Below are 13,479 nucleotides of genomic sequence, written 5' to 3'. Positions count from 1 at the left end.
AAAAGGAAAAAAAAAAAGTGCCCTGCAGAAAAGGTTCTTGGCTGGTGTTTGTGTCAAGTGTAGAGATGACATGAATTAGTAGCATATTCCATTTACATGCTTATTAACTCCCACAAATTATGCCCAGTCATTTAGGTGATAAAGTTTGGAGCCTGTTTGGTGAATGGAAGATCCCACCTTGAGCTGGGGCAGTGTATGGTGGACAGTTTTCTCATTTAATAATAATCTGGGAGAGTTCTGGTCGCTGCTCAGCAATTAACGAACCCGACTAGCATCCATGAGGACATGAGTTCGGACCCTGACCTCACTCAGTGGGATAAGGATCCAGCTTTGCCATGAGCTATAGTGTAGCTCACAGACTCGGCTCGGATCTGAAGTTGCTATGGCTGTGGTGTAGGCCGGCAGCAATGGCTCTGATTAGACCCCTAGCCTGGGAACCTCCATATGCCACGGGTGCGGCTCTAAAAAGACAAAAGACAAAAAAAATAGTAAGACTAATAATCTCGATGAGTTATTTTTTCACACCATCATACCTTCATAATTGCCTATGGCTCTATAATACATTCGTAATTACTCTATCCATGGAGGAACATCTATATCAGACTTAAAACTCCAGGCTTTGTCTTCTCAAAGTCAGGGCTAGATCTACAAATGTGGATAGCATGTGGGCTGGCCAGCTTTGGGGGAATTTCTTTGCCATTTGGTCCCCTCTTACCTGTTTCCTAGCACACGTGTTGAACCCTCAGGAAATGTTTGTGAAACAAATGGTTAACTGGCTGTCCTGTCTTTAGATTCCACTCTTTTCCTTAATTAATTAATTAATTTATTTTTGGTCCACTGCATGCGGAAGTTCCCAGGCCAGGGATCGAACATGTGCCACGGCAGTGACCTGAGCCAAAGCAGTGACAATGATGGATCCTTAACCTGCTGAGCCACCGGAGAAGTCCTCCACTACTTTCCTATTATGTAAATCCATTACAGGAATTATTCTCTTAAACCAACGATAAGGGGGAAAAATCATTAGAAAAAAAGCAATTATTCTCTTTTTTCTTCTGTAAGGAGAGGTCTCAGTCATCCTTGGATCTCAAGCTTCTAGCACATAGTAGGCTTTTCATTAGCGTGGGGGCCACTATTCGTTTTATTCCCTCTGCTTGGAGTTCTTCATTCAAGACCCACTTCAGCCAGGCCCTGGACTTGGCTGAAATTTTAGCTGTCCTGAAAGGATCAGCTCAAAAATGTCACCTTTGGAGTTCACGTTGTGGTGCAGTGGAAACGTATCTGACTGGTATCCATGAAGACCCAGGTTTGATCCCTGGCCTCGCTCAGTGGGTTAAGGATCCGGCACTGCCATGAGCTGTGGTGTAGGTGGCGGACGGGGCTCAGATATTGCATTTCTGTGGCTGTGGCATACGCTGGCAGCTGCAGCTCCGATTTGACCCCTAGCCTCGGAACCTCCATATGCCATGGTTGTGGCCCTAAAAATAAATAAATAAATAAAAGGCAACCTTTCCGTGATTACTTCAGCCCATAGAGTCACAACTGTATTTTTAACTCAGTGCCTTATACCTATTATCATCAACCATTCAAATTAGGTATTATCCCCATTTTATAGTTTAGGAAACAGAATTAACTTCCCCAAGGCTAAAGAGTAGCAAGTGACAAGGCCAGGAATCACACTCTGCATGAATGACCTAAAAACACTGTCTACAGCTGCAGAACCCTACAGGTCTCTCTGCACTGCCGTCTTATCTTTTTTTTTTTTTTTTATGGTCTTTTTAGGGCCGCATTCACAGCACATGGAGGTTCTCAGGCTAGGGGACAAATCGGAGCTGTAGCACAGCCACAGCAACAGCAACGAAGGATCTGAGCCATGTCTGAGACCTATACTACAGTCCAAAGCAATGCCAGATCCTTAACCCACTGAGCGAGGCCAGGGATCGAACCTGTGTCCTCATGGATGCTAGTCAGATTTGTTTCCACTGAGCCACAACAGAAATTCCTCCTGTCGTATCTGTGTTCATAGGGTCAGTATAGAAACTGTCATATCACCTGCACCTCTCCACGATCTACTGAGCCAAGAGTGTCTGAGTATTTCTAGGGCCTAGACTTGGAATTGGTGATCCAGAAGTATATGCTGATCGACTTGTAGTCCCTGTCTATCAGTGTCTAACATTCCTGCATACCAGGTGCACAGAACCCTGCAGACTCCTTCCCACCAATGAGAACTATCTTCAATCAGTGCATGTAATTCTCCCATGCCCTCACAGTTCTTGTCATGATTTGTGTGCTTACCTCTCTTTTTTTTTTTTTGGTCTTTTTGCTTTTTCTAGGGCCGCTTCCGTTCCCAGGCTAGGGGTTGAATCAGAGCTGTAGCCTCTGGCCTGTGCCACAGCCACAGCAATGTGGGACCCAAGCCGAGTCTACGACCTACACCACAGCTCACGGCAACGCCAGATCCCTAACCCACTGAGCAAGGCCAGGGATTGAACGTCATGGTTCCTGGTCAGATTCATTAACCACTGAGCCACGACAGGAACTCCTGTGTGCTTGCCTCTTTAAATTGGTAGCACCCCCAAAACCACACTCACATGTGTTCCATCTCTTTATCAAACTCTAGGCATGGCATGGAGGTGCTAATACATGGGAATTAACACACGAGACTTGGTTACTCCCCTCCCTCAGTACATGGGCTGCAGACACTTCCAGGCGCCCCACCGCCTCCTCAAAGGCAAGCCTGCCCAGAGTACAGATACGCAGCTCCAGCTGGGCCCCATCAAGCGGGGAAGCAGGGTTTAATGCTTTAGCCTCTGCCTGGCCTTTGCCTTTGTCGGCTGTCAAGCCATTCCTAGTCTCCCCATGGCCTCTTTGTGCTCGGTCTCTCTTTGTCTCGGCCTGTTTCACTGTCTTTGTTCCTCTGTCTTTGGGCCGGTTTCTTTCCAGGTTCCCTGCCTTTTCTTGCAGTTCCTCAGCCTCTGCTTCAGGGACTTTGTCTCTCTTATCTGTTTTTACATCTCTTTGTTTTTGGTGGCCCATCTTTTGCTCCAGTGTTTTTGGTCGGCTGCAGTCTTTTGGTCTCTCTGCCTTTGCAAGCGCTCTAACTTAGGGCTCTTAGGTAATGACTTCGTGAGTCTCCGGGCCCAGGTCTGACTCCATCGGCCCGCCTCTGCCCAGCATTTATCTGGCGTCTGCCTCTGGCTTCTGCTCGCGTCTCGGTCTCCCCCAGCTCAGCCCAGCCCAGCCTCCACCCCCGACCCTCGGTCTAGCCGACCGGCCCCGCTTTGTTTCCTGTGTCTCGGCGCCCCGCCCCCGCCCCGTCTGGGGTCTCCGCCGCCCTCTGCCGCCCTTTGTTTGCTTCGGTCTTTCCCCCACCCCTTTCCCTGGGTCCGTCTTTGGATCTCTCTTTGTCTCTCCCGGCCGAGGTGGTTGGCACTGTCGGCCAGCTCCGGAGGTCCGCGCGGGTGGCCCGACACAGCGACAATTAGGAAGAGTCTTCGGCCCTCGGCAACCAGCTTCAGCCCAGGAGGCACACGGTTAATACCACCGAGTTCGGGCAACTGTCCGCGGCTCAGAGTAGCCCGCTCTGCGGCACACGGCTGCCCGCCGGCCACCGAGCCCCGAGGACGCAGGCGGCCCCCACAGGCGTGCAGCTCCTCCAAGGTCCTAGAGCGGCGCGGTGCCGCCCGGCGCTTCCGCTTCCCGTCCCCGCCCCCGGCAGCAGCCTCCGGGACGCCTGGGTCCGAGCCCCCTCCCCGCTTGGCGCGGAGCCCGCATCCCTGAGCCCCCGGCGGCTCGGGCACCGGAGCCCCGCCGAGGAGCTCCGCAGGGCGCCGGGGTGGCGGCGGCGGCGGCGGCGGCCGGAGGGGAAGGGGGCAGCCGCACACCGGAAGGAGCAGCAGGTGCAGGGGCGACCGGCGGCGCGGGTAAGGGTCACCGAGAGCCGCGCCCCGCATCTCGGACCCGGACGCTGCCCGGTGCCCGCGCCGACCGGCAGAGGGCAGCGGCTGGGCGCCGACGTCCGCACATGGCTGTGTGACCGTGGAATTGTGTCTATCCCTTTGCTCAGGGCGGCCTGCCGGCGATGGAGCGCGCGGTGGGGTCCTGGGGCCCCGATCTCCGTGGCCCAGACGACAGGGAGCAGCTGAGAAGCGCCCGCACAGGTGAGGGCCGAGGCGGTGCGCCGACTTGGGCAGGTAATGGCCGGGTGGGGACTCCAGTGCTGGCCTCTGCCGGGCCCAGACCCGGAAAAATCGGACTTGAACTGGGCTTCCAGGGGAGGAAGGGGAGGGGAGCAAAAGCCCAGGGAGGGAGCCGGTGTTTCTGAGCACCTACTGTGCACCAGGCTGTGAAGAGCATCATTTCAAAGACTCTCCCCATCCCCTACAGTCATCACCATTCTCCCTGTCTCTGCCCTGTCCCAGCCATTGTAACAGCCTCTCCAAAGCCCTTTTCTCTCCAATGATGCGCTGAGCAGCCACACTGATCTGAGTTCAGATCTAATCCTGCCTGCCTTCCCCAAAACCGTCCCTAGCTCCCTCTGCCTATTAATTAAAAGTGTTAGCCTAGTGTTCAATGCAGACCTTACCTACTTAATCTAGTCCCAACATCCCTTTCCAGCATGATCTTCCATTCCTTTCCATGGTTTACTTTCCTCTGCTGTGAAAGCCCAGCCCTATCTTTTGATTTCCTCTCTCTGGTGACAGCACAGTCATTCTGAGCCTGCAATTATAATTATCTGTGCTTCATCTTGTCTCTCCTACCAACCCTAAGTATCTTGAGGGACGGGTGTGTGTCTGGGTCCTCTCAGGGACATAGAAGATGACTGAAATAATAAATTACAGAATAGGCTAGTATAAAAAAGAAACAATGTAATGAGCAAATACTGGGTTTTCCAAATAGAGACTCTATAATGTAGGGCTTAACACAGGCTTGGGAATCAGACAGACCTGAGTTAGAAATCAGGCTTTGCTACTTTCTAACCTTTATAATCTTGAGCAAGTGACTTAAATTCTCTGAGCCGCCATGTCTGTAAAATGGGGATAATAACAGTATTCCCTCCTAGGATTATTTGCAAGGATTCAAATAACACTTAGTTAAGGTATCGGTGGGAGTTTCCTGGCAGCCTAGTGGTTAGGAGGTGGAGCTTCAGTCCCTGGTCTAGGAACTGAGATCTCCCATCAAGCTGCCATCTGCTGCTGCGGCCAAAAAGAAGTAAAGAGGAGTTCCAGAGTTCCCGTCGTGGCACAGCGGAAACGAATCCGACTAGGAACCATGAGGTTTTGGGTTCGATCCCTGGTCTCGCTCAGCGGGTTAAGGATCCAGCGTTGCCGTGAGTTGTGGTGTAGGTCACAGACTCAGCTCGGATCTGGCATGGCTGTGGCTGTGGCATAGGCCGGCAGCTGTAGCTCCGATTGGACCCCTAGCCTGGGAACCTCCATACGCCGCGGGTGCGGCCCTAAAAAGACAAAAAAAAGAGAAAGAAAAAAACGATACTGGCACACATGAAGAGTGTGGTAGAAGGCAGTTACTGTTACTGAGGCAGAGACAATCATAAATGCTTCAGAAATTCAGAGAGAGCGAGAGAGATCCTTGTGACTGCAGATGGTCAAGACAGGGTCTGAGGCAAAGGACAGGGTCTACCACTCCCTTTTCTTTCCCCAGGTCTGGGGAGTGAGAATGTGGCGATGTCTCAACCGGATGAGTTTGCACATGGCCCACAAGAAGATGACTTGGGCTTCAAGGAAGAGGAAGATTTGGCCCCAGGCCATGAAGTAGGAAGTGCCTCTCTCAAACCCGAGGGCATCCAGACCTGGGATGACTTGTGGGTCCAGAGAGAGGGACCTGGAAAACCTCAGGCTCGGGACAGAGGCCCTCGGCTCCTGGGAGAACCACGCTGGGGCCAGGCTAGTGATCGGGCCGCCGTGTGTGGCGAGTGTGGCAAGAGCTTTCGCCAGATGTCCGATCTGGTGAAACACCAGCGGACCCACACAGGGGAGAAGCCGTACAAGTGCGGGGTCTGTGGCAAGGGCTTTGGGGATAGCTCTGCTCGGATCAAACACCAGCGGACTCATAGTGGTGAAAAGCCCTACAGAGCCCGGCCACCGGCCCAGGGCCCCCCAAAGATTCCGCGGTCCAGGATCCCTGCTGGTGAGCGCCCCACTATCTGTGGTGAATGTGGCAAGAGCTTCCGACAGAGTTCTGACCTGGTGAAACACCAGCGGACACACACAGGGGAGAAGCCCTACAAGTGTGGCATCTGCGGCAAGGGCTTTGGCGATAGTTCTGCCCGCATAAAGCACCAGCGGACACACCGCGGGGAGCAGCCCCCCCGGCCCGTGGTGCCCCGGCGGCAGCCATCTCGAGCGGCCACGGCGGCCACACAGGGACCTAAGGCCCAGGACAAGCCATATATCTGCACCGATTGTGGCAAAAGATTTGTGCTCAGCTGCAGCCTCTTGAGCCACCAGCGCAGCCACCTGGGGCCCAAGCCTTTTGGCTGCGATGTGTGTGGAAAGGAGTTTGCCCGGGGCTCGGATCTGGTGAAGCACCTGCGGGTACACACGGGCGAGAAGCCCTACCTCTGCCCTGAGTGTGGCAAGGGCTTTGCTGACAGCTCTGCCCGGGTCAAGCACCTCCGCACCCACAGTGGCGAGAGGCCTCATGCCTGTCCCGAGTGTGACCGCACCTTCAGCCTCAGCTCCACCCTCCTCCGACACCGCCTCACGCACATGGAGCCCCAGGACTTCAGCTTCCCAGGCTACCCCCTGGCCCCTCTGATCCCCAGCCCACCCCCCAGCTCAAGCCCACCCCCGCCTCCCCTCGGCACCAGCCCCCCGCTGACACCTCGAAGCCCTTCACACTCGGGCGACGGCCCTTTTGGCCTGCCTGGCTTGGAGCCGGAGCCCGTGGGCCCACAAGCTGGGGAGCCACCCCCACCCCTGGCAGGTGACAAGCCCCACAAGTGCCCTGAGTGTGGCAAGGGCTTCCGCCGAAGCTCGGACCTGGTGAAACACCATCGTGTACACACGGGGGAAAAACCCTACCTCTGCCCTGAGTGTGGCAAGGGTTTTGCCGACAGCTCCGCCCGAGTCAAGCACCTCCGCACCCACCGTGGGGAACGGGCTCGGCCGCCACCACCGTCCACTCTCCTGAGGCCACATAACCCCCCAGGCCCAGCACCCACAGCCCCTCGATCCCGAGTGCGGGCTCAGCCCTCCGGACCCAGCCAGCCCCACGTGTGTGGCTTCTGTGGGAAGGAGTTTCCCCGGAGCTCAGATCTGGTCAAACATAGGCGCACACACACTGGGGAGAAACCATACAAGTGTGCAGAGTGTGGCAAGGGTTTCGGAGACAGTTCTGCCCGTATCAAGCACCAGCGTGGGCACCTGGTCCTGAGGCCCTTTGGGACTGGGGATGGTCGGGCAAGGCCCCTCAAAGAGGAGCCTCCAACAGGACTGGAGTGATGGGGTCTAGGGAGGGTGGAGGCCCAGGAGACCAAAGGGAGGGTATCTGCTGCTTAAGCAGAGAAGAAAGGGCCTGGGAGGTGGTGGGAGGGAGAAGGAGGGGAAGATAAGGGAGAAAGGAGTGAATAGATAGAAATAGAAATTGGATACCATGACCTTGAAGCTCAGGAAACTGTCCTGGCTGGGATCAGGACCTTGCCGGTGCGGTCTGTACCCCTAGTTTCTAGACCACTGCCTAGTATATATACGGTAGGCTCTCAATAAATACTTGCTGAATGAATAAACTGGCCTTAGCCTGAGGGCCCTTAGAGAACTCTAAATCCCTGCTGCCCCTTAACCTGTTCATTGATGGCTCCCAACCTTGCCCTTGGGAGACCAGCACGCTGAACCGGGGGCTTGTTGACCTATGAGCGGCAACGAGACTGCTGAGGTTTAGAGGGACAGAGTGAGGCAAGGCCATCTCGATCATCCTACTGATGGGGAGAGGAGCTGTGAGGCAGGCTGTACCCAGCCTCAGGCCACTGGATATGGTCCTAGCCAAGAAGGGGACACTTGGCCAGAGCCCAGACCTGTCTGCCCTAGAGAAGCCCAAACTGCCCCGATTCGTGGATACTGACTGCATAGACCAGAGACAGCAGAAGCAGCACTCATCTGCTCTGGAAGCTACGCCCAGGTCCTCGGGGACATCAGCAGAGACACACAGGCTGGGAGAAGGGCAGTACCAGAGTGAGGAGAGGCCAGGGAAGGCCACATCTCCATGTGTCTCCTCGCCAATAAACTGCTTCTTGTCTGAGGTTTGGACTCTGTTGTGTGCATGTGTGCGCCTGCGCGGTGAGGGGTGAAAACAGTGCCAAAACATCCACACAGGCAAAACCTCCAAGCCATGTGTAAACTTGCCCTCTTTGAGCCTGTCAAATAAAGAAGTTGGCTTGTCATCGTTGCTTTATAGCTCTGACAGCTGGCTACAAAACGGGCCACCAGGTCCGTCAGCTGAATTCGGGCTGCCCACAGGGGCCATCTACACCACAGCATCGACTGGGACCCTTAAAAGGAAAAGCACGCCACGCCGGGGGGCGGGGGGGGGGCGCTATTCAGTGAGCGCTGTTGCTATGGCGACAGGTACCTGGAGAAATGTGGCCGCTGGTCTGACACAGGCACCGAAAACCCGGACACTGATGCTCTGCCTTCTGGGAAACCCTGCCTCCCTGCGAGTCTTTCTTGTCGAGAAACAGGCCATTTGGCTGCCCAGCCCAAAGTGAGGGCAAAGGGCATGTCTATCCTCTGCGAAAGGCAACCGTATTTCTGAGCCACCATGCGTCATTCAGTGCAGAACTTCAATTCCTAGCTTTTTCCGAGGAGCAGCGCGGGGGTGGGGTGTGGGCGTCGATAGGGAGGAAGGGGAAAAGGGAACTGACCTGACTGGCCAGGGACAGACAAGAAAACAAGGATAGGGCGGTTCACCCATCTAAGAAACGAAGTTCGAGACTGCCCAGCAACTTCGCCCGCTGAGCGTCTCAGCTCATCTTCGGGCTGGAAGGGTCCCAGGATAGATGCTCTCGCGAGAGAGTAATTAGCCAGGCTTCCCTAGAAACCAATGAAAACTTGCGGTGATGCGTTGCTCCCAGTCCTCCCACCCCTGCCAAGTTGTTAGACACACTGGAAACCCCAGAATTTGGAGTTCAGGCCTGGGTTTCTTTGCGCCTTCTGTCCTGAAGTACGGACACACCCACAGACCAGAAGGGAGGCTTTTCGGGCCTTTGGGGCGATCCTCTCTGCAGGTTTCAGAGCCTCCCCTCCCTACTAGTTCGGCCTGCAAGCCAGTCTGCAGGGAACTTTGTAAAATTATATCTGACCACGTCACTCCCCTATTAAAAACCCCGCTGTGTCTCCACATGTCCTCTCAATAAAACTTAACTCCTTAGTTGGCATTCAAGGCCTCCACTTGTGTGGTTTTCAGCCCTGTGCCCCTTAAATGTTCTGTTTACTTGGAATGCTACCCGTGCCTCCCCCAACTTGTTTATTTTTTATTTTTTATTTTTTTGGCTTTTAGGGCTGAACCCACGGCTTATGGAGGTTCCCAGGCTAGGGGTCCAATCGGAGCTACAGCTGCCGGCCTAAGCCACAGCCACAGTAATGCCAGATCCGAGCTGTGTCTGCGACCTGCACCACAGCTCACAGCAACACTGGATCCTTAACCCACAGAGCAAGGCCAGGGATCGAACTGCAACCTCATGGTTCCTAGCTGAATTTGTTTCCCCTGTGACATGAGGAGAACTCCTTGTTAATCTATCTAAACACCTCAAGCACTACTTCCTACCAAAAGCCTTCCCTAAACTTCCAGCCTGGGTTAGAACCCCCTTCATCTGAGTACTTAACACATTGAGAGCTTCTTTAAGATAAAGAGTCATTGGAGTTCCCGTCGTGACTGGGTGGTTAACGAATCTGACTGGAAACCATGAGGTTGCGGGTCCGGGCCCTGGCCTCACTCAGTGGGCTGGGGATCTGGCGTTGCTGTGAGCTGTGGTGTAGGCCGGCAGCTGTAGCTTCAATTGGACTCCTAGCCTGGGAACCTCCATGTGCCGCAGGTGTGGCCCTAGAAAAGACAAAAAAAAAAATATAAAGAGTCACTCAACAGCATTACCAACTGTGTGCTGGGTAGTGGGAGAACTAGAAGAATGAATAAGACAAAAGTTCTTGCCCTCAGTTTCTACGTAGAAGATAAGGGCAAACAAATGTTTTCAAGTATGGTAAAGACTATGCAGGAAGCATGTGTGCAGGAGAGAATTTTACATAATCCAATGCCTCTCCAAAGAAGTGGCAATGGCTTTAAGATGTAAAAACTGATTTGGGGAGTTCCTGTTGTGGCTCAGTGGTTAACGAATTCGACTAGGAACCACGAGGTTGCGGGTTTGATCCCTGGCCTCACTCAGTGGGTTAAGGATCCGGCACCGCCATGAGCTGTGGTGTAGGTTGCAGACGAGGCTTGGATCCCGTGTTGCTGTGGCTCTGGTGGAGGCCGGTGGCTACAACTCTGATTAGACCCCTAGCCTGGGAACCTCCACATGCCACAGGTACAGCCCTAAAAAGGACAAAAGACAAAACAAAAACAAACAAAGCAAACAAAAAACTTTTCCAAATTCATTTTATGACCTTCCAGTCCTCAAAGGGGCCTGGCACACAAGAGGCCTCACTAAATACTCTGGTGATGGTGTCCTTGGAACATGATGTGCCCTTCACAAGAGTTTACAATCCCAGAAGATGCTATGTTTTTTCATCTGGCAAACTCCCACTCATCCTTGGAGGTCTTTTACATTCATCCCTTCAGTGAGGCCTACACCCAATTCCCACTTTAATCAAGGGAGTTTTTCACCCACCCCACCATTCTCCAGTCAAAGACCTACTATTTCCTTCTCGTGTTTTGTTTTGTTTTTTCTTCAATAGTTGATGGGCCAAGAATGAATCCAAGCCATAGCTGTGACCTATGCTGCAGCTGTGGCAACGCCAGATCCTTTAACCCACTGGGCCAGGCCAGGGATCGAATCCAAGCCACTGCAGCCGCAACACTGGATCCTTGAACCCACTGGGCCACCAGGGGACCCTATACTTTTTATTTTTATTTTTTTGCTTTTTAGGGCCGCACCTGCAGCACATGGAGGTTTCCAGACTAGGGGTCGAATCAGAGCTACAGCCACAGCAACACAGGATCCTGAACCCACTGAGCCAAGGCCAGGGATCGAAACTGCAACCTCATGGTTACCAGTTGGATTTACTTCCGCTGCGCCACAATGCGAACTCTGACTCTATGCTTTTTAGTCACGATCTTTTTTACTAGACTGTGAGATTCTCAAGAACAAGAACTAGCTCTGATTCTGGATACTTGTACATGTTTCTCCTTTTGCCAGCATCTGTCCTAAAGTCCTCCCACAGTAGGAAGACCTCCCAGTAGGAACTTTCCTGCTCCCAGCTGAGTCTCCTCACTGATTCTCTGAATCAGGGGACAACACTTTGCCTTTTCTAGGGTTCCAGCCATCATCTGGCCCCTGCCTGCCTCTCCCCCAGATCTCACACTACTTTTCCCATCACTGATTCACTTGGCTCCAGTCACATAAGCCTTCTTTCTGTTCCTCAAATATGCCAAGTTTAATCTCAGCTTAGTCTCTGTAGTTCTGTCTAGAACATTCTTCCAGATTTTCAAGTGGCTAATGCTTTTTTTTTTGTTTGTTTGCTTTTTAGGGCCACACCCTCAGCACATGGAGTTTCCCAGGGCTAGGGGTTGAATCCAAGCTGTAGCCGCCAGCCTACACCACAACCACAGCAATGCAGGATCCGAGACACGTCTGCGACCTACACCGTAGCTCACAGCAACACCAGATCCTTAACCCATTGAACAAAGCCAGGGATCGAACTTGTGTCCCCATGGATGCTAGTCAGATTCGTTAACCGCTGAGCCATGACGGGAACTCCTCAAGTGGCTACACTTTCTCATCATTCAAGTTTCATCTCATAAGTTATTTCCTAAGAGATGCCTTCCCTACCCACATTAAAGAAGCCCCCAACCATAGCTACTCCCTATTGCATCATCTGGCCCTATTTCCTTCCTACACCTGTCATTATCTGAAATTATCCGGTTTATTTACTTGTTGACACTTTTTAACACCCTGAGAAGTGCCATAGCAGCCAAGATTTTTGTCTCTTTTGTTTCCTACTGCATCTCCAATATCTAGAATGGTGCCGGGCACATAGTAGGGCTCAATAAATATTTGATGAGAGAATGAACACAATCAAAATAGCATTGGGGATCCTGAGTGTGGGTATCACACTCATTTACTCCCTTTTGCCAGCTCTGGGGAGGAGCAAAAGGTTGACCATTTGTAATCCCAACATCCGAGTTATGCCCTGGACTGCAGACTGAGGATGTCTTGAGTCCTGGCTGTGCTACAGCTTCCTCATGTAACCTCATTTCTGAAAGATAATTTGGAGCTATGGAATTTTCTACTTACCAGCTATGTGCCTTTGAGGAAACTACTTAAGCTCTCTCATCTTTCAGTTCCCTCATCTGTCAAAAGAAGGTCCCCACAAGGTCGTTGTAAAGAGACAACTAGGGATTGTAAGCACTTACTGAATGTTCTCTTTTTTTCATCATTTCTGAATCTTCACTGCCTCAGTCATAAAATAGGAGACTCAGCTATTTTTTTCAAGAGAAGTAGGAAAATACAGATGTTTATATGAAATATCTCAATTTTTAAATGTTGAAAATTAAAATGTGTAAAAGTTCTCTCTTACTACTTTTTTTTGTGGTGCACCTGTGGCATGTGGAAGTTCCTGGGCCAGGGACAGAACTCACGCCACATCAGTGCATCAGTGACAAAGGGCAGGTCCTTTTTTTTTTTTTTTTTTTGGCCGCCCCACAGCATATGGAGTTCCCCGGTCTATGCTTTAACCCACCGTGCCCGGCTGGGGAATTGAACCTGCATCCTGGTGCTGCTGGGACGCCGCTGATCCTGATGGCCACAGGCAGGAATTCCAATGTCAGATCCTTAACACGCTAGGCCACCAGAGAACTCCTAAGGCTAACTTTTAAACTTGAGGGCCAAACAAGATACTGCTGTGGGAGTTCCCGCTGTGGCTCTGACTGCAGCAGCTTGGGTTGCTATGGAGGCACGCGGGTTCGATCCCTGGCCCAGAAACTTCTATATGCCATTGGTGCGCCCATTAAAAAAAGAAAAAAAATGCTGTGGACTGGATCTGGTCCGTGTACAATTTTCCACCTAAGCTACTGGGTTGTCAGGGATGCTATGACAACCCTCACTTTGTAGCTTAGACAAATCAGCTTACCTTCCTGAACTTCAACTAGCTCATCTGTGAAATGGACCCAACTTTGTGCGGATGGAGATCTGGTATGTAAAAGGCTTAGCCGAACGATGGCGCATAAGAGGCACGCCACACAATAAATGGCAGCGGTAGCCTGAGTGGCTGTTGGTTTGCTAAGTATGCATTCAAGGAGCAAGACACCCCAGAG

The 13,479-nt window shown here is 52.4% G+C and overlaps 1 protein-coding gene across 2 annotated transcripts; it reads left to right on the top strand.

The window, feature by feature from the left end:
• Positions 1–3,738: 3,738 nt before the first annotated feature.
• ZNF48 (zinc finger protein 48) lies at positions 3,739–8,253 on the top strand. Of its 2 annotated transcripts, none has more exons than XM_047780083.1 (3): positions 3,739–3,896; positions 4,064–4,157; positions 5,659–8,253. In XM_047780083.1, the coding sequence occupies exons 2-3, from the start codon at positions 4,079–4,081 to the stop codon at positions 7,458–7,460; spliced, it is 1,881 nt and encodes a 626-aa protein (XP_047636039.1). In that variant the 5' UTR covers positions 3,739–3,896; positions 4,064–4,078; the 3' UTR covers positions 7,461–8,253. The 2 variants fall into 2 exon arrangements, with proteins under 2 accessions (XP_047636039.1, XP_047636038.1); XM_047780082.1 differs by having other exon boundaries at positions 3,787–3,920.
• Positions 8,254–13,479: the final 5,226 nt, after the last annotated feature.

The sequence above is a fragment of the Phacochoerus africanus genome, chromosome 5 (genome assembly GCF_016906955.1).
Source record: "Phacochoerus africanus isolate WHEZ1 chromosome 5, ROS_Pafr_v1, whole genome shotgun sequence".
Classification (NCBI taxonomy): domain Eukaryota; kingdom Metazoa; phylum Chordata; class Mammalia; order Artiodactyla; family Suidae; genus Phacochoerus; species Phacochoerus africanus.
The sequence above is the reverse complement of the archived record's forward strand: the minus strand, read 5'-3'. Positions and strand labels throughout refer to the sequence as shown.

Coding starts and splice junctions, on each gene's coding strand:
- ZNF48 (XM_047780083.1), top strand. CDS start 4,079: ATGGAGCGCGCGGTGGGGTCCTGGGGCCCCGATCTCCGTGGCCCAGAC. Junction 4,158..5,658: donor GCTGAGAAGCGCCCGCACAG/GTGAGGGCCGAG, acceptor TTCTTTCCCCAG/GTCTGGGGAGTGAGAATGTG.